Here is a 21,195-nt window from a genome sequence, read left to right as displayed (position 1 = left end):
TTAACTAAAAACCTGATAATTTAAACAGCTTGAAAAACAAAGTAGGCAGAATCAGGTTCGAAACAAACACAAAAACTATGTCAAGAATGCAGGATTGCATTGGTACAACAGCCCAAGACCATGCAAATAAATAATGCAAAACTATGGGTAAGAAGGCAAAATGGCATGTGATCTGTCCAAGTTAAGTGGATGCCCAGGGCTTGAATTGGTATAAAGTTGTGCCCGTTAAAGGTATTAATTTGGGAAACATGAATTATTCTGTTCATTCTGATTGCAGAAATCTGACCAATGGCTCACACTGGTACAATGCCACTGATATGCAATAGACTCCTGTAGGATGGAGCTTCCTTTCCATGTAAGGCAGAATTATGGGCAGAAAGTGCCCTTAAATAATTACAATTTGACCTTTACATTTCTTCCTTCATATGCAGCAAGTAATACTCAAGGGCACTGTAGGGCCTTAACAAGTTGCCTTCTGTCAACTCTTGGTAGCTTACTGTTGTATGGGGTGGCTTAACAGTATCTCTCCAGGATTTCCGGCAAGCAGCTTTCCCCCAACTCCTCTAGCAAATGCCAGAGTTTGAACCTGGGGCTTTTTGCACAAAGCATATGTTCTATGTAAATTATGGCCCCTACTTTTACCCCCCCCCCAAAAAAAAACCCTTCTACTCCTTAAACAAATTTGGGACATGTAAATTCCTTGCACGGCAAATGAAAAGTCTTAAGATGTCAGCTAATTCAAAGGTTTACTTTACTTCTACTATACTGTATGGAGATGAATGTGGAATTGTCTTTAGATGGAAGATTAGGATGAAAGTACGGTAGTTTTGATCCTCAACTCAGTGTTGAAAGCAACATAAGTCAGTTTCCTTCTTTTTTAAAAAATATCCATTTGTTATCTCAGTAAAAAAAATCATACATATCTGCAGTGGTTTGTCAAAGAATAATTTCTTAAACCCCATTGATGATAATACATTAGTACCATAGTTGCCTATTCAGTATTGAATCTAGAGGTAACTGGGTTCAAGATATGATATACACTGAATTCTCAATATTACACTTTGTATAGGCCCAAATCCTCTGCCACATCAGATGTCATTCACATGTCTCTGTAGGTGTGTACACATGCACACACATACATTTTATTCTAAAACAATTGCAGTACTGGAAACAATTTCATAGCCAGTGAGATGAAGCTTCAATATGGGTTACAAAGCTTTTAAAATTCCTGTCTAAAATGGTCCTTTGGGAGGGCCAAGAGGGCAATTTATCTTTTTTTTTTTTTTTGATGGAGAAAAAATAACACTTGGAGATTTAATGCTGAAGGTCAGCAAATGTTAGGGGGCAGCATATAGATTTCTTTTCATGAAGAAAGATGCATGTACATTTTTAGCAAAAGTAGAAATGAATGTGCAAGTCATTTGGCCTGTTCAGTTTTCGTTATTGTCACGTTTATGTTTTTGGTTTGTTTACAGGTTGTCTTGGGATGGGGGGGATACCTGGTAGCCTATTTGAAATAGTAGCTGAAACTGGTTCAGTGCAGCCAAATGTGGTTTAGTGTAATACAAAATTCTAGCTGTAAATGGATGTGCCCAAACTTTCAACATTCTCTAAGACAGTTTTGAATTATTGCATAGTAATAGATCTGAGTGAAGGAAAGTAAAATGCATTAAACATGTTCCCCACTAGAGAAATGACCTCATGTCAGGAAACTTTATGCCAGAATGAAACTTACATAAATAATATCCAGTAGGAAAACATCATATTTTGAGGAGTGAAACAAGAAGGAATTCTCCATTACACATTTACACATTCCAAATATATGTTACATTTTAAATGAATCCCTCCCTTTTCCACATTTGATTGAATGCTTTAGTTGTGGTGTGACCCACCACAGTTACCACTTGGGGTTGGGGTTGAAAAATATCCAACTTTTGCTGATTGCCAGCCAGCCCATGTGAAATGAGTGCGGTTTGTTTGTCAGAATGCATGTGAACCTAATTTATGGGGAGGAAAAGCAAGGAAAGCTGTAGCATCTTGTGAACATTTTTGAGAGCTTCTAGGCAGCATTTGGCTGGACATTTTAACAATTATGGTGGACTAGATGGATCTTTTGGCCATGTTTATATATATAACAGGCAGCTGGAGCAACACAAGCTTCTGGACATTCCTGTTAGGTCAGAACAACTCATAACTGACCTGTAGACCAATCTTTTCCACCTCTAGTAAGGCATGCCTGTTGGAGTCAGTTGGCCAGATCAATGGCCAAGGACTAGTCCTCTACAAATGAGTTCGCTGGAGAATTTTGTTGCTTTGAATTTTCCCCAGGAATAATGGCTGAGACAGAAGGAAAAAGGTCTACCACCACTCCCCCACTCCCCAATGTAGGGTGAAATCTTCTAGGATGCAGAAAGGAATATAACCTACCTCGATTTCTAGGTGAGGTAACTACAGTGCCATTAAGATTTGGGTTTATTTTGTATTTTCTCAAATCAAGCCTTACCCAATTGCCTTCTTAGCTAGCCCTTTTCAGATGTCTGTCATCTTAGAATTGTCTATTCCTTGTTCATTTGTTCATACTTCCTCTTTTGAAGCATTGTCCTTTTCCTTCAGTGTAATACTCATACAAGCTTTTTTTTGTTGTGTGTTTTAAATAAATTATATTATTTTGGGTGCCAGTTTGTGCTTTGGGATTTGTAATTTGGTAACATGCTCCTCCAGAATGTTTAAAAGGCACTGACTCAAGGTGCTCTTGGGTCCCTCATTTAGGAAAAGGAAATGCATATTCTTTCTTTGGGCTTGCTCCCTTAACCCTGGTGGAAGAAAGGAAAAGGAATTGCTGGCATCAAAGACTGGCTGAAGGCAATGATTGCTACATCAGACCAGGCTCTCTAGGTGGAGTAGGCCAGTAGCTGAGAAAATCTATTCAGGGTGCTTCAGTCTAAAATGAACAGAGTATAGATTAGTTCTTATGTGCTGCTGCAACTTGAAGTATGCAGCTCAAACTTTACTGGTGGTAATCACTGTCAGGTAGATGAGTCTCAAGCTCTTCAGATGCTAAGTGCAGCTTCATTTTGATTTACACATTTTTGAAAAAATCTGCATTAAGTGCATTAAGAAGGAAGTTTGCTTTCTTCCCACCCCACAATAATTTTGTGTTGTTGAGAGTCAGGTGGTATACAAGTTTAATAAATTAGTATTAGTATTACTATTTTCAGGAGGCCTACTTGGTTTTCTCCTTTTGTGGCTTTCAACTGGCCTTGATTTCCATTAATCAAACTAATTCTTTGTATCCACACCTGATAGGAATGACAAGTAGTTAAATTTCAAGTTTTACAAAGGCCACTGGCTGATACCAGTAGAACTCATTGTTGCTGTTATCCCTCTCTTCCTTGTCCCTCTTCTTTTCTGTAGTGACACGATATCCTAATTTCTACCATTTGTGCTGGTGGTTGCATGCTGTAATCCCCCTAGTAAAGGCCAGGTGCAGATATTGTGGATATTCTGTGATGTATAGGTCTGGCATGCCCTGCCTTTGCCATGCTCATGTGTCATTGTGTAAATAAGCATTGCTCCTTGTTGTGTGTATGTATATGTATGCACACCTGCTTTATATATACACACAGATACATACATACATGCATTCTATATGAGTAGAGGAACATTGCTAGCTGTCTTAAGGTTTACATTCCCAGGTGGAATTGAATCATGACATATACCTCTCCATCAGAGAAGCAGGTTTGGCATCTGTATGAATAAAACATTTTATATGCTTACCTAGCAGTTGCATTATGCTGTTTGAAATATTTCCTCATACTTTGGAGCCTGTTGTATCTTCTAAAAACAGTATATATATATAGCCCTGAAAAATCAAATTAAAAAGTAATTTAAGTTAATTCATCCAGAGGAAGGGGAAATATCACTGTTTATGCACCTTTGGGCCTTTAGTACCTAAAGTCAAGAAGACTGAACCAAGCTATTTCTAGAATACAGTAGAGATCATTACTATGAATTAACTAAGCAAATGCTGCTATTATCCTGAAGAACAATTCTGCACACAGTGGTAGCAAGGAGGAATATTTACCATTACAGTAGTGTATTTTCACTGTAGCTACAGGAAGAGCTGTTGAAGATCAACCAGTTATCTTACTTGTGATCAATTCTCAGTTATGCATTTCATTTGCACTGAGTCACTTAGTACTATACATTAAGATGTATAGTACTAATGCCGTATGAAGAGAGTGCAGATATTGTTGAGCTGGATCATAGTTCAGTAGAAGCAGCTCCTGATAAGTTGTATCCTTTGTATCCTAAGTTGTATCTGTTGTATCCTTTAGTTGTGATGAAAGATAGTCCAGCAGACCAGGCTGGTCTCAGCAGGACATAAATAGATAGGGATATCTGCACAACGCTTCCATTTTCAGCCATTGAAGCACTTGATGATGTTCAGCACCGCACCTTTTATGTCTGATTTTTGAAGGAATACGCTGTCAGCATTTCTGTCTACATTGGATTGTGAACCTGGGATTTTGCTCGTAGGGATTTGGGATATATGTGCTCTACCACCCAGTTTGGATCAAATTGGGTAATACAGGAGCCACTTCTATCAGCAGAAATGCTTCTTGACACTACAGGCTTGAGTAGATCAGGTGGTTCCCTGGCCCCTCTAAATTATTTTGAGCTTATCCACTCTCTGTTTTATCACAGGCTTCTTTTAGAGTATGAACTGGGGCAGTGCAGATATTTGAAAGCCTCTCTACTCTTCTAGAAAGCTTGGAAACAGCTGCTTCAGTGGCTTTTCCGTGTTGTTTCCAGATGTGTGTTGCTTCAGAAGTAATCCCAGTAGATATGTCTGTGAGGGTGCCTACGGATAACCAAGGGAAGCCCATGAAGCAGCCTGCTGTGCCAAGCCATTGGGAGAGATGAGGCTACCTTGAAGCTCTAAAGCGGGCCACTTCACAGTGCACCCTTTGAATGGTTTGCACAGTCCTGGTGTCTACTGCCTTCCCCTTCCTGTCTTACTTCATAATTTACTGAGAAGGCAAGCCTGACAGACCAATCATGTTCTCTGCAAAACGTCTGCAAGAAACTTTTAGAGATAATGTAATTTGGCTGCCAAATGCCTATTCCTTGGAAGCTTCAGTCTAAGACCAAAAGGAACCTACTCATAGTTCAATCTAATTCCATAACTCAGAAATATCTAATTGGAGGCAAACGCTATTTTAGAAGATGTGAGATAATTTATGTGTGTGTACATAATAGGTCTAATATTAGCCCTTCAGCCCAATGTCCTCCATATGTATTGGACTGAAGAATCCATCAACCTCAGCCATTTAGAGGGCACCAGCTTGTAAAAGGCCTGTCTACACAGTTAAAAAACTTCCTTGTGACAAAATGGCGCTAAAAAATATCAGTCTGTTTAATCTCAATCTCCCTCTCCCTCTCTCCCTCCCTCTCTCTCTCTCTCTCTGAGAGATCATTTAGTAGTACCATAAAATTTGCTCCAGCTGCATCCTGAAATTTCCATATGTGCTATTTCTTTGCAAGAACCCTAGGGACATCTTTATCCTTGGCTCTTAATCTGTACACAAGAGAGGGGTGGATTTGAATTAAGCACCTGAACTAGAAAGCTTAAAATTACCTACTTACCTCCTTCCACTAGGATTTTTCTCTTCCCTAATGTTGGTCTCTTTATGGAACATATTTAAATGTCTTCCATTTGTGGATATGAAACATTTGTCGACCAGCAGAATCTTCCTGTGGTGTGGTGGCTATGTATGGAATATTTTATATATGAAATGTACTTCCATAAATAAGGCATTGGGCATTTTTATTTCTTTGTTTTAATATATATGAATAATAACAATTCAAACTGGTGCCTTTTCTAGAACCGCCAGTTTAAAAATAAAACAATTGTTGTATTCAGTATCTAGCTCAGTTATTACAATTATTATCTGTGGTTTTAATTATAGTTCAGTAGGATTTTTGGAGGAAGGGCTACACATAAAATTTCTGATGTATACCAGCTAACTCCAGATTTTCAGGCCAGTATCTACCCCTATGCTCTAGCCATTCTCTATAATCCACCAATTAAAGCTTGCTCTGGAGTTATTTGTTTGTTTGTTCGTTTGTTTATTTATTTTTCAAATTTAGTCACTGCCCATCTCACTCAAGAGCGACTCTGGGTGGTTTACAGTAAAACAAGAATAAATATTAATTAAAATACAATTTAAAAAACCATGTTCATACATAAATAATGTCTTCCAAGATACTGATGGTAAATAAAGGTTACGGGAGCATCTTCAAGGTGCCAGCCACTCCCGGGGTTGGTTGCCCCTCTTCTCATCCCATGTGAGTTGGCAGAGCCAGGTCTTTACCCCTTTCTGGAAAGTCAGGAGTGGGTAGGACAGGTCAGCGTAATGGGGTTGAGATGGTCCCTCAGGTTACCTGGTCCCGTGCCATCTAGGGCTTTAAAGGTGATAACCAACACCTTGAATTGGACCCGGAAGCAAAATGGCACCCAATGCCAAGTTTAAATTAAAAAAAGCTTCCCTCCACTTCTTGAACTATTTAAAGTAGTTGAACTTGTTCCCTAGATTATTTGGGAATGTGAACCACTTTTTCACTTCAGATGGCAAGTGGAGAATTCTGGCCTGGGAGTTGTAGTCTTAACATATCTCAAAAGGCCAGGATGAGTCTAACCTAAACAGTTGGAACTCTGTGCTTAATTATTTGTGATTTGAGGGATTGTCTCCTGCAAAATTAATTCACAATGAGAAGAATGTGATACCCTTTTCAGTTGCTGCAAGGAAAGCCATATTTCATGGAATAAGATACCTGGAATTTGAGTCAACCGTTAAATACAAAATACTTAAAACATTTATTTACTTCTCATAAGAAGAAGCTATATTTTTGTGGGGGTTTTTTTCTTTTTAAAAAGGAAGTATAAGACTTAACTCTGAAAGCAGTTTATAAAATTTAGCTTGAAATGAATTCAGCAATCAGATTGATTCTGTCCTCCAATGTTTTAGCTGCATTTTTAATGCCATGTATCTGGAATTTAAATTTAAAATATTTTGCAGATAGATGTTTGTTATCATCTCTCATCCCCCACTTTCAACCATAGGTTGTTTTGTTCAGATGCCCATAAATTTAAGCTTTTTTAGTATTTTGCTAGTGGCATATTCTCTAGTGAGACAGATCTTTAGCATAATGAATATGATTACTAGCATAAATCTTTCCAAAGAAAGGAATAGTTGGCTGTTAAAGTCTTCTATATAAGTTATCACTGTGGGACAGTTGATGGCAGACCACTTCCAAAATCTTGCAAGAAAACTGCAGAGACTAGTCCTGGCAGTTGCCTGGAGTCAACACTGACCTGAAGGGACACACACACATATATGTATGTGTGTATGTATGTGTGTGTGTGTATAATATTCACAGTTAAGTAGGGAAGTTGCATTTGAACTTACCTTATAGAAAACAAGATCTTTCATTCTTTTCTTTTCTCTCAGGAAAAAAAAGGTATACATTTAAAAAAAATGTGGAATACAAATACTCATTTAGCTAACACTTTGGGAAATCTGTGATATTACCATTCCAGTCATGATTGTCCAATTTGTTTTAGCATTCAGGTGCTTAATTTTTGCTTGAACTATGATTACTGTTTTGAGCTGTTCCAGTTTTCCAGCCTATTGCTATGCATTTACTGTACTCCCAGGGATGTAATACCCTCGCAGCTCCAGTCCTGTGCGATGAAAAATCTCTACACAACATTGCTAAGATAGACCTGCCTGGGGCTGAGGCTAGCTAACAATTAGCTGTTTTTGTAGTTTCCTCCTTTGCTGAGCACCTTTGCTTTCAGCATCCATGTTCCAAAATCCTTGGATATCCAGCTGTTTGCAAAATGTCAGATACTTGGAACAGCAAGGTAAGAATTCCAACTACATCAAAAATAATGCAATTCATTGTCATTTATATGCTTTCTAAATTTAAGCTGCTATATCAAGGTATCTCCTCCCTACTCCCCACTGCCCCTTGCTAATGACAGAACATATTTGCTGCTTCAGTTATCAGTATTCATTGTGGCACTTCGTCTTACTGCAGCTTCAAAAGACGTTCTTTTTTTTGTTTTTAAAAAAATCAGTTTGTATTAATCTTGTAATTAGCTTAGCTAGCAGTTGAATTAAGTCCTTGCTGATGCCAAGGAACCTTTAAAGCTTTTTTTATGATACTGTTCATATCTTCATGGCATGCTTAGAATAAGGGAAGGGTTGGTTACTACCTTAAAAAATATTTTTTAAAAAGGATGGTAAGAGTGAAGAGCTCAAACTTGGAAGCAAGGAATCATGTAAAAACCTTTACTAAATGAATGAGGAACTTTGCAGATATGTGAAGATTGCTTTCCAGTGAGTTTTAGGAATATAGTTGTAATACTGAGTCTGTCTGAACAATAAACAACTGATACTTCTGCAATGGAGAAAATACTGGACAGCCTTTTTGGATTAGCAGTTAAACCTCTTGTGGAGAGAAGTGCATTAAACTTGGTTCATTGTGTTTATGTCATTCAAGTGATAGGGTTTTTTTGCGGGGGGGTGAGATTTTTAAGACATGCTATCAGAAGTGCTACACTGTCACTGAAAACTTCATTTATGGAACGTTTTGAGCTTACAGCAAATTAAAGCATTGTGGAATTTGCTCTAGAAGGCATGGTCCAAATTTTGTGCTCAGGCATTCTGGTGTGGGTTGGTATTTCACGGGTAATGGAGTGCCAGAATAATCATATAGACTTTCCTTCATCCTTCCATGTGTTGTCTTCCAGGGACAGAAAAGAACCTTCTGTGTGTCCTATGTTGAGGCTTTCATGGTGGAGAGAGTTACATTCCAGAACTTGTATTGAATTATATACCGTTTAAATTTCTATGCATGCCTGGCTTTAATTTAACCAGACAGAATATTATTAACAGCTGCTCTTTTTAGCAATACCAAATAGATGCTTTTAACATGCTTTTTTGAGGGGATCCTGAGGCCTTTCCCCACTGCTGAGTTGGATTGTTAGTCACCATCCTTGAGTTGGCACATAACTCTAATTTCTACCTGTCATGTGACTTCCCTCTAAGATAAGGGGTGACAGCCAAACTCATGTTATACACCTTGGAAGGTGTCCGAATAAGGGGGAAAATACTGCTTTAACACCAATACAGGTAGTCCTCGACTTACGGCCACAATAGGGTGTGGAAAATTCTTCATTAAGCGGTGTGGTCATTAAGCGAGGCATCACAAAACTGCACCCTGAGTTTAGACTTTTTTGCAGTGGTTGTTAAGTGAATCACCATGGTCATTAAGTGAATCACATAGTCATTAAGCAAATCACACAGTTGTTAAGTGAATCATGTGGTTCCTCATTGATTTTGCTTGTCGGAAGCCATCTGGGAAGGTCACAAATGGTGATCATGTGACTCTGGGATGCTGCAACCTGGGACTGTCTTAAATACATGCTGGTTGCCAAGCAACCAAATTTTGATCACATGACCGCGGGGACACTACAACGGTCATAAGTGCAAGGGCGAGTCATAAGTCACTTTTTCGTGCCGTCGTAACTTCAAACAGTCGCTAAACAAAAGGTACTAAATCGAAGGCTGCCTGTATAGCTAAGAGCAACTTAAGGTTCTCTCATACATGCAACATTATGGGCTGTGATAGAAAAAAAGATGTTGCCTACGTATGATTGTGCCACTATTAAGTGTAAGTAGAAAGAGGCCCTGAGTTTCAAACAGAATCATAACAGAATATAATTTGTAATGCTTAATTTAAATAATGTGTGTTTTCTTTGTTACGGGGTGATGGGAAAAAATGGAAACCTCATATACAGGAAATGAAAAGAAGACTGCTGGAGATGGTTATTTGCTCTCAACATAGTTACTTTCTCTTTGGGTGAACAGAGATAACATTTTATTGATTACTTATTCTTTATAGTCTTGTCTTTTAGTTGAGAATCATGGGAATTGATAGAGAAAGATAGAAGATGAGGGGTGATTCAGCTATGCTTCTTTGTAAAAACAATTCAGCAGTGTCATTCTAGTCCACATCACATGGATGGCATTTGATGCCAACTGTGGATGCAAAATGGTGGTAATCCAGCACTGTTGTTTGGGATTCATCTGTGTCATGGGTTATTGCTGATAAAGGCTATGTGATTTTTCTCCCACACTTTTTCACATATTCCTCTCTACTGACAATTCTGTTTACGGCTTCCTTCTTAAAATATCTCTTCATAAGAGACTTTATCAGGGCTCAGGTGCATTTATATATTTATTGTAGTCCTAGACAGTCTGCAAGGTATTCTGGGATCCTTTTGAAGTTAGTATAGTCCAGTGTTTCTCAACCTTGGCAACTTGAAGTTGTGGGGAAGTCTGGGAATTGAAGTCCACATGTCTTCAAGTTGCCAAGGTTGAGAAACACACCGGTAGAGACGCTGGAGTCTACAGAAAGGGCTGTTATCAGATAGGCAGTCTGATAACATCTCTTTGTAGTGATTCCTGCTTCCCAAAGCTATCCCTGCCAGCCTTGTTTGTGTTAAGAAATGGCAGCAAATTGCTAGTTAATTTGTTATCAAATGTTGCGCAAAATGCTTATTTACCAAATAGATGATTATTGGGGATTATGAATGTCATTTTTCATGGAAGTAAAATTTATTTTTTCAGAAGGAGGCTTCCTTTCTGTGAAGAAGTATGATTTACTTCATACAAATAACTGATGCCACATGGCAAGTTTGTACAGAGACCAAACATAGGTGAAATAAGATTCAAAAACTCCCAGTTTCTTTAGTTTTATGTCATACTTCATCAGTTGCTACTGTCTTTCATCCCCACACTCTGCCCAGTCTTGTCTGCTTTGAAATATGAACACTTAATCATTAGAATTTAACTGCTTTTTTAAGGCTCAAAGTACTATTAACCATTTAAGATTTTTTTTCTTACCTTCAGACTATTTATTGGTGCAACATAACTTTTTCTACCACTGTTTCAGATTTTGACAAAGAGAACTTGTTTACATATAAAACTCCAAGATTACTCCAGAGAAGGAGGAGGACATTAAGGTAAAACATTCTTTGTACTTCTTGTGTGTAATGAGTTTGCAGTGAGACCAAAGAACAGGTTAATTTCCTTATCTCAGTATTTATATTTCACAATAAGCAAGAATCCCACAGTGATTTGGGAAGAAATAGATCTATAGTGACTGTGTATAGGATAAACCGTACTCCCTAAGATATGTGTGTAATCAGTTCACACACACACTCACAATTGTTGGAGTGCAAATACCATAAAATCCAAAATAAGCATTTGATTTTGTGATATTTCTATGCAGTTCTCAAGTAGAAGTATGGCAAGTCCTTTGTACTGATTTAATGACATGGTCTTATGGTCCTGGGCTAATGCTGTTAATACTTTTCTCTCTGTACTGTACACGTTAGCATGTGCCTCTTTCAGCTGAAGATCACATTTCACGTATCTCAAAAAAGTTGACCCCAAAATCTTATGCCACAATAAAAGTGTAAAAAAAGTAGCAGAGATGCATATCTAATGTTTTTATACTATTTTTATATGTGACTCTTAAATGGTTAGGCCTTGAAAGAAATATAGGTACAGTATGTTTGTCTTCATTTTGAAAGGAAATGTGTTAAATTTTGGTACTTTTCCCTGTAGGAGTTCAAGGTGATGCCTTCTCTTGAAGAGAGATAAAATGAGCCACAGTGACACAATCTAATTCTCCCTAGGGTTTGTGTTAATCACAATTAGGTTAATAGTATGGATCTTAAAAGGCTGCATGTCACAACATCTTAGTGAGCTCTTTGTCACAATTAATATTTGCAATCCCATAGGAGCTTGGCAGGATAACTAACCAGTTTCTTTAAAACTACCTGAGTTTAAAATGGAAGAAAAAAAAGAAGAAAAAAAAATCAGAACATGTAATTCTGTGGACTATGTTTTAAGGTCACCTAGCAAATAGCAGAAGTCATCCTTCTAAAAAAAGAAGGAAAGGGAGGAATTGTTTCTTCCATGATCTTTTTGTGAATTGTGAGCTTAGGATAACTTCCAGTCTGTTTTCTTGCACTGGATGCTGTAAGAGAAAAATATAGGATCCTATCATCACTTCTGTAATTTGTACTACAAAAAAAAAAAAAAGGAATTAAAATGAAGAAGTCTATAGCAAATTCCCTAGGTTCACTGTAATAATTCTAATTAAATTAGAAGACTGGATGCTGTTAGAAATATGATCTGTGCTACTAACAATAAATATAATTTATTATATAAATAAAATATTAGTTTTCTAAGTGATTAATACCCCACTTGATTTTATAAAATTAAGAATCTGGTATTCTTCAAATTTAAGGCATATAAAAATGAATAAACATAGAAGAAAGATCTCAAACTACATGGAAATAATATAATGAGAAAAGTAATTTGAGGATGTCTCCAATTACATTGGCTTCCAGGTGCAAATCAAGATGCTGTTGTCACCTGTAAAACCCTTCATGGCATACTTGAGGGTACTATCTCTCTCCAATTTCTCCACCCACCCCATTAGATCCAGCAGGAGAGGCATGCTCCAGGTCCCAGTGATTAAAGAATGACATCTGGTGGGACCAAGGAAGTGTGCCTTTTCTGTCATAGCACCTGCCCTTTGGAACAACACACTACCCAAGATTAGTGTGGCCTAACCTTGCTGGCCTTCCAGAAAGTGTTCAAATCCTAGCTGTTCTCCCAGGCATGGAAGTCAGGAGGTTAGTGGGGCCTATGAAGTTTGTTAATTGTTGTTGAGGAATTAGCCTTTGCTGCCATTTTTTGCCTTGTTATTATACATTTTTGACTATACCTATTATTTGTTATTTATATTGTTGTTTTCAAATTATTTTTGCCACCTAGAGTCAAACATGGGTGCATTAATGAAGGATATATTAACTAGATTTTATCAGTGTTCACATGATAGACTTTCATGCAGTTTCAGTGAAAATCTGTCAGGGAAATGTAATTAGGATTGACCCACAAGTCTCCAGAATAGGAACAACTTTTAGAAAGGCAGATTTTCTAGGAGTATGTGGACATTTCAAAATCTAATTTGCATTAATTTCTCATGTAATCAGCATAAACCTAGTTGCAATCAGAATTGGCTCCCAACTAATTACATCAACGTATCAAATTAGAAAACGGGGTACTGCATTGCAGACAGTTTCTGTACTAAAAAGTATTAAAACTTTGTTTCCACATTTTGAACGTAGGCATATGGCTAAGTGAGACTTCAAAATTCAGTTAAAATAGAAAATCCAAGAAAAACACTTAACATAAAGAATGAGAATTGAACACAGTGCAGTTTAACATGAGGGGATGCATTTTGACATCCCAGGATTGTTCTCTGCAGATGCCTCATAACAGCCTTTCCCAACTGGCTAGCCTCTATTAGTCGATAATCACCATCACCTCTAGCCACCCAGGACAATGGCAAAACCAGTTTAGAATAACGGGAGCTAAAGTCCAAGATACTTAGAAACATTGTGTTATAATATGTGCCATTTTTCTTTAGACTTTCCCCCAAAATGCTGGATTGTTTCTTTGTTATTTTGACGCTTATCCTGCATTTTCATTCAGTAAATACAGTAAAATTATGACAATGTAGTACAATAATAGGACAATGCTTACATTAAAACAGAGGTTGAAAGAGCCCCCCATCCCACCCCCAAAACTATGCTGACAATTCCAAAGATGAGGCTTCAACTAAAAAAAAAAATCCCTTGTTCTGGTAACCTTCTGTTTAGCTTTTGATAGGAAATTTGCACATTATGCAGGTTTGTGTGGCAATAGATAGTTAAGAACTCTCTTTCTTAAGAAACTGTCATGCTAAACCAGCTGATCCTCTCCAAATGAATTGGATCTAAACCCTCATACCCCCTAGCTAGTTAGGCTGATGGTCAATGGTTATATGAATTGTACTCAAAATATCAAGTGGGTTACTTAGATCAAACCAACATTTTGAATTGTGCTTGGAAACACACAGGAAGCTTTCAGAATTGGAAATTTCTCACTGCCCCCAACAAATATTCTGGCTGTTCAGTGAGCATAAAGAGGATGTAAACTCTCGTAGTTCATGTCTTCATAAAAACATAAAAAGAGAAGTGGTTTGAGAAGGTTAGTATCTGTGTTATGGAATACTATGTTCCATACTAAAACCAAAAGAATGTAGGAGCCACAGAACATGATTATATGGACTGTACTGTAGTTCTGTTATCTCACTTCTCCCTTTTTTTGACCAATGTTGAGAACTGGTCCTGATATTCTTTAATCCTTATTATGTCTAGTATAAAAATAATCTGTGTGCTTTAATATACTGTAACTAGATTAATATCCGGATCTCCTGCAGCTTTGTTAAAACAAGGTGATGATGTTTCAGTTTTCAGAAAGAGTTTTCATTTGAAGATAAAGAAGACCTTTCAAACAGCACTAAAGATATCGATGCCAGCCTTTTAGCAGTGTTGCCGAAAGGTAAATACAAGGCTTGTAATAGGCATGTTTTCTTTATAAACAGTACCATAATATATGTTCTAAAAGACACTTATTCTTGGAAGAGAATTTATTTCAATTCATGCTAAATGTGACATACCAGATTAAACATTTACTATTAGCTCTCCCAACAGTTCAGTTCTAGCACCCAAACGACAAGACCCTGATATCCATGAACTCTTTTCTGTGATTATCATTACCTCATTGGTTGGGTGCCAAAACTAAACTATTGGGAGAGCTTTTATTAAGTTTATTCTGGCATGTCACATTTAAATTATAAAGGATCAATTATATTTAGAATGATAAATTATTTTTAAGGAGATTTGAGTTTTTAATGATGTCTTTCTTTAAAGTCCATGCCTAATTGCAGGTTTTAAAATCATATGTCTTGTTTCTTTCAATGACTTGCATCCAGTTAGACCTCTGAAGTGGGCAACCCTTTTTTGACCTGGGGTGGTACTTCCATTTTCTGCCAAGCATAAGGGCCATAATGACATGCGATATCACTGAAATGAGCAGACTTGAAATTTTAAGAACCTTTTTTCATTAAAGAATTTTTGGGGAAATTGGACAATGAACATTTGGCCCTTCACACTCCACTAACACACACACACACAGAGGAGAAACTGGGACAATTTGTGAGGAGTTGGGATTTTAAGAGATGTGCTTAAGGTACCCATTTCATCTCTTAAAATCCTCCCAGATCCCCCACATACACACACAAATTGGTCTAAAATTTTGACTCCATTCAGAGTGGTTTCTGATGGATACAAAAGGAGAGATGGAATCCTGTCAATATGAGTTACACACCCTTGACCTATTCATTCACCTTGGACCGCAATGAGTTGTAACTACAGATCCACTCCAGATAACTCTGAGATGTCAGTCAAGCTGCTTATTGTAGAAGAAGACAGTGGCTGTTTCGCACAGGTCTAGACGGTCAGAAGTGTTCCTCTTTTCCAATTGTAGTTTCTTCAAGTGCAGCCATTCTACCTTAGAACCTTTTCACTGTTCTCGCTATGTGTTTGTTACGATATTGCTTCCCTAAAACTGTTCAGGTTCTCATTGGAACAGGAACTGGTCACAGGCAGAGCAGTGCATAAAAAGGTATCTGTTTACATGAATTTGTAGTAATTATTAGGCTTTCTTTTGGAGTTTCTCAAGATATCACTATTAAACCATACTGTATGCCTTTCTCTTGTGGCTCGAACTGCAATAAGGCTTTTCAATTTTGTTCTTAAAATAAATTGAACAACCCTGTCATGAGATCTGTATCTAAGAAGATATTTTTTACTGTCTTAAGAAGTTTGTGCCAGAAATGTGTTCTTTAATTATGATAGGGAGACTATTACCTTCTGAAATTTAAAGCTCCTTAACAGGCAGCAATGTAGGCCAAAATATGCTCTGTCTTTTATTAATATGATATCTTTGCTGTATATCTAGGACACTCCTGGGGCCTGCACATCTCAGCTTCTGAAATGTATCTGTTGAGTTCATTAAACATACTTTGAACAATGTATAGCTTTCAAACAGGATGATTTCTAATGGAATTTATTTTAGCATAACCCAGTTTATATTATGGGGGCAGCATGCCAAAATAGAGTTGCTGCTAACATTATACATGCAAAATCCATGAGATAAAAGATTTAAGGAAAACTGGGCCAGATACATGCTAAGACATACACTTTTAAAATGCCTCTTCCTTCTTTTCTAAACATTCTGTTAAATTGTGACTTTGCTGGGTTAACATTCTGCGGCTCCCTTGCACTGCTGATGGGCTAAAGTTTATACAGCATATCTGTATGTAGTTACTTACCTTTAGTGGAATTATGAAAAGAGTGAGTAGGTGATTTGTATTAATGCCATATACATTGCAGGATATACAGAAAAGGCACCATCTAATAAAATATGTTCTCCAGGATTTTATTAGGATCTTATGTATATCTTTATATGTAAGCTGACGTGGATTTTACTTGCATGAACATATTGCAGAAGTCTATGTATTAACAGTTCTCTGTGCAGATAGGATCTAATCTAGGTAATTGATACAACTTCTCTGGAATCTCAAGCGTGGAAAATGTGTAGCTCTGGATAGGTTTGGTGTGTGCTATTTTCGTCTCAAGTCTTGCTTAGGAAAGTTTTGGGAGATACTTCTCAAGGCCACTGCTTTTATTTCAGACTACAAAACTGCATCATAGCTGCCTAATGGTACCCAATGCAAACTTTGCATTACTGCATCTGTTCTTCGGCGATTCAGTTCTGAGTATGGGCTTGGATGAATGCCTTCAGACATTACATCGCATAAAGAAGGAAGATCCATGTGATTTGGGGAGTTAAAAATGATTTGTCATATTTCACATGATATACTTCACATTATTTCTGTATGTGGAGTATGAATATAGTTCCACTGATAGCAATTAAAAGAAATGTATATTCAGGTCATAAGAGCCAGTTTGGTGTTAAAGGCTGGAAACCAGGAGACCATGAGTTCTAGTCCTGCCTTAGGTGTGGAAGCCAGTTGGGTGATTTTGGGACAGTCACACTCTCTCAGGCCTAGGAAGATGAAGATAATGACAAATCAGTTCCAAAAATGTTGCCAGGAAGACTGCAGAGACTTGTTCAGGCGGTCAAGGAGTCAAGACTGACCTGAAGGCACAAAATGTTAGACTATTCTGACCATGCACCTAGTAATGGTTATTTTGATAATATTACTATCATTGCTTATACTGCCAATGTAGTAATATAAAGATCTTGTTACACAAGAAGATATAATAATTTTTATTTACAGCCAGAAGACCTGAATAAGAACTTAAAATTCCATTAAACAAATGATCATAATTTTAAATAACTAAATTTAAGCTAGTTAGGAATAGATAAAATTTCCTTCATGTTGAGCTTTTCCAGTGTCTTCATGGACAAGCCTATGTAGTTTTCTTGGCAATAGTGTAGAAGCAATTTGCCATTGTCTTTTTTCAGTATGTATGTATGTGTGTATATTTAAACTTCCTGTTCTGGCCCAAACCCAGGGATTTCCCAGTGGTCTCCCACTGAAATACTAACTGGGTCCTATCCTGCTTAGCTTTCAGGTTCACCCAAAATTGGCTTGATTGGCCACGCTAGATACTGAAGCAACTAAATGTTGTTTCACATCTGGAAGTAAGAATTGGTTTGGAAGTCCTTCTAGTACACATGCTCTCCTACCACCCTAGGCTTGGAATTGAAGGTTGACCACTGGATAACATGAGCATGAAAAGCTGATATGTACCAAGTTAGACAGCCTATATAACCCTGTATTATCTGTTCTGGTTCTGACTCTCCAAGGACTAAGGAAAAATAAGATTTATCACAACCACGCCCTCAAAGACTTTACAGATTTAGCTGTACTTTGAGGTATGCCCTTCTCACTTCCTCTTCTATAATGCCTTCTCCATCTAGAAAACGTGAGTGGCAAGGCCAGCCATTGTAAGATTTGTGGATACCTGCTGTGGAAGAAAGTTACTGTATAATAATTCTACAGAAAGATGCTTAAAATAAGGAACGGGCTGTAACACATTTTGCTTTTGTACCCCAAGAGATGGAGCATGACTACCTATCATTACAGAACATTTTAGGTATAAGTTAGAGTATTAATGCTATTCTGGTAGAGTTAATGGTTTACAAACTTCTGCATGATACATACCCCATAGAAAGCATGAAAGATAAACTGAACAAGGAAATAATTGCTAGGCACTTGCTATCTCATTTCATTTGCTGATAATTGCTTTATGAAAACCCAAGCCTTTCTTTTTACAAAATATGTTGTTTTAAATTTCTAATGTTTATTTTGCTTTTACTTTTTAGTTTCTGAATTAAGAAAACTCTTTGAACCAAACAGGCCGGATATCTTGGAAATGAAAAGGTATTTCTCTATCTTTATGTTAAGCATAGTATAGATGGTTTTATAAAAATTGTTTCATCCCTATTCAATTTCCTTTTCCATAGGTAACATTTATATTATAACCTCTTATTTTTATCCTCTCCTTCATAGGAAAGAGAGGATAGCTAGGCGTTTAGAAGGAATTGAAAATGATGTTCAACCCGTCCTTTTGCAAAATTGTCCTGGATTGGTTACCCATCGTTTGTTAGAAGAGGATACACCAAGATACATGCGTGCGACAGATCCATATAGTCCTCATTTTGGTAAGATATATTAATAATATATGTTGATGTTGGTTAAGCACTATTGTAAGTTTGTGCTCCTAGAAGCTCTCACTGGCTATTAGTTGTCATGTTGTACAACCTTTGAATATTATTGCCTTTCAGGTTTTTTTTTAAACATATTTTATCATTGGTTAAATCCAGACATGTCTGTCCAAATCAGATCTAGCAGAAGCTTCTATTGGAAGAAGAATAGAGATAATTTTTGACGGGTTCTGTTTCTTCCTGCAACCCTCACTGGTACCCCCCAAACTGTTCTCAAAGGGTTCTTCAGCCCTCTCGTGTATATAGGTAGTTCATGAAGCTGCAAGGCAAAAGAAGATCAATGCAAATATTCCTTCCCTTCCTCTAGTGGCACATTGTAAATGCTCATCACATCTAGTTCCATCTCAAAGTATGTTGTATCACACAGTTCAGAGACACAGATGGCTTTAAAAGGGCCTAAAAAATCTGTTTCTATTTACTGCTATCAGCATCAAAGTTAGTCTGAATGTTAAAAGAGGATATACTGCTAATGTGCAGGATTGCAAACCTTCAATTATGTGCTAGTTTTTAAAAATACAACTCATAAGTAGCTATTTTCTAACCTTAAATAGCTATGGGAACTTTAAAGATATTTGTAAAAAAACCTGCATGATGCTATATTTTTGTATAATGAAGTTCTGTATGTTTGATTCTGAATACAGCAGAAGAGCAGATAATTCCTGATTCTACCAACACAAAAATGTCTTAAAGAATGTTTTTAACAATGAAAAATTCAGTGATGCTTTTGAACCTGAGGGAGAGAGAGAAACAATCTAAGAAGCCCCACAATGTCTTTAACCGAAGAGTTTCCCAGCTCAAAAGCAATTGGCAAAGGAGTGAAAACTTGTATCCCAACTCCATTAAGCTTTTTCCTTAGTCTTTCCCCAGATGTATTGGGACTACAATTCCTAGAATTTCCAGCCAGCAAGGTCAGGTATTTGAAGGACTCTAGTCTGAAGAAAGCTGCCCTGCCTATGTTTTCACTGTGGCTTTGGTAAATAGCGATGCCTTAAATTCAAGTCATTACTTGGATTCTTTAAAGTCTAGCATAAGCTTTATGCTGAATATTGGGGCCTCTGATACAGCTGATTCTTTTGTGTTGTTATAGGAAGATCAAATGAAAAAGAAACTTCAGATTCTTTGGTAGAAAATCAGCCCAGATCCAGACATCAAGCAGAATCCACAGCAGGAAAAACAAAACCCCCTTCTTACAGCCCATTAGTCATGGATCCCCAAGGACTTGAGTCCAAAGCTGAAAGGATAGCTAGGTACAAGGCAGAAAGACGGCGCCAGCTGGCTGAAAAATATGGACTCTCCATAGATTCGGATGTGGATTCAGAATATTTATCCAAATATACAAGGACAAAGAAAGACCAAGATGTGTCTGAGAAGAGAGTATTGAAAAGTGAGAAAAAAGAGGATGAAAGTAAAGAGCATAGTTCTCCATATTCATTGAGGCTTGAGAATAAGGAGCTAAGGAATGCTGCTTGTGAGTCAAAGGAGTTTTCTGGGCATGATGACAAAGAGAGTTCTCTGGAAAGGGAAAAACTCCATTTGAATGAAGACAATGAACGAACGGCCCCAGAACCTGGTCTGAGCAAATATAGTATACCCTCTGCATCAGAGAATTCCACATGCTTCTCACTTCCAGTCTATGACTCTTCCTTAAATGAAGTGCCAAGTGCGCCAAAGCAAACTCACGGGGTTTCTCTTTCCTCACCAAAGCCAGGAACATCACCAAGTCCTTCCCTAACTGACCACAAATTAGGGTAAGTCTGCTGTTACTGTCATTGTTCACTGAGCAGCCTTAATTTATATGATCCTGTCCAAAGTCTTTACAAAATCTCAGTGTTTGATTCTGCAGATAATAATGATGATAATAAAGGAAAAGCTGAATAAGAAGAGAGAGGCAAAGGGTTGCCCGTTAAGAGGCATATTTTTAAAAGTGCATATATTGTACACTCAGATTTAATATTACACAAATAAGTCCAAGAGGAAAATTGGAATGCTTCTAAAATGAGTTTTGAGAAGGAACTTGAAATAATGATATAGATGAAATGTCATGATTGAAAAGCTCTCTGAATGGAGCATTAGTAAACAATGCTTGAAATCCACTGAAAAAGCAGGAAATATAAATGTATACTTGCTTGTACTTGTATTATGAGAAAAAAAAAAGCATAGGTAATAACAGGTCCATAATCTTGGGTTATGTGGTGAGAGCCACCAAGAGGTTTACAGAGATCATAACTTTTGTTTTACAAAGCACTGTTGAGGGTGAAAAGGTATTTTGGAAAAAAAAAATCAAATTACCACTAGCAAAACATGGTAACAACAATGGATAATCCCAATCAATAGGAAAAGTTTGCTGGAAGTTATAGTTCAAGAATATCTGAAGGGTCAAGTTTCTCTCTCCCTGGTG

The 21,195-nt window shown here is 37.3% G+C and overlaps 1 protein-coding gene across 8 annotated transcripts in view; it reads left to right on the top strand.

Moving 5' to 3' along the window:
• SVIL (supervillin) overlaps positions 1-21,195 on the top strand; it is a 141,180-nt gene that overhangs the window by 58,841 nt on the left and 61,144 nt on the right. For 6 of the 8 annotated variants that reach the window (XM_088150237.1, XM_088150235.1, XM_088150239.1 and 3 more), the window contains 5 exons: positions 11,029-11,098; positions 14,446-14,537; positions 18,396-18,453; positions 18,583-18,734; positions 19,885-20,545. In XM_088150237.1, the coding sequence (XP_088006363.1) occupies positions 18,446-18,453; positions 18,583-18,734; positions 19,885-20,545 (821 nt within the window). In that variant the 5' untranslated portion in view covers positions 11,029-11,098; positions 14,446-14,537; positions 18,396-18,445. Of the gene's footprint in view, positions 1-10,740; positions 10,793-11,028; positions 11,099-14,445; positions 14,538-18,395; positions 18,454-18,582; positions 18,735-19,884; positions 20,546-21,195 lie in introns of those variants that run through there. The other 2 variants (XM_088150236.1, XM_088150233.1) reach the window with 1 other exon arrangement.

This window comes from Python bivittatus, unplaced genomic scaffold (assembly GCF_059951505.1).
Source record: "Python bivittatus isolate LINGU-HERP-01145 unplaced genomic scaffold, Pbiv_v1 ctg000610_np1212, whole genome shotgun sequence".
In the NCBI taxonomy this organism is placed as follows: domain Eukaryota; kingdom Metazoa; phylum Chordata; class Lepidosauria; order Squamata; family Pythonidae; genus Python; species Python bivittatus.
This window is presented reverse-complemented; position numbering and strand designations above follow the sequence as displayed.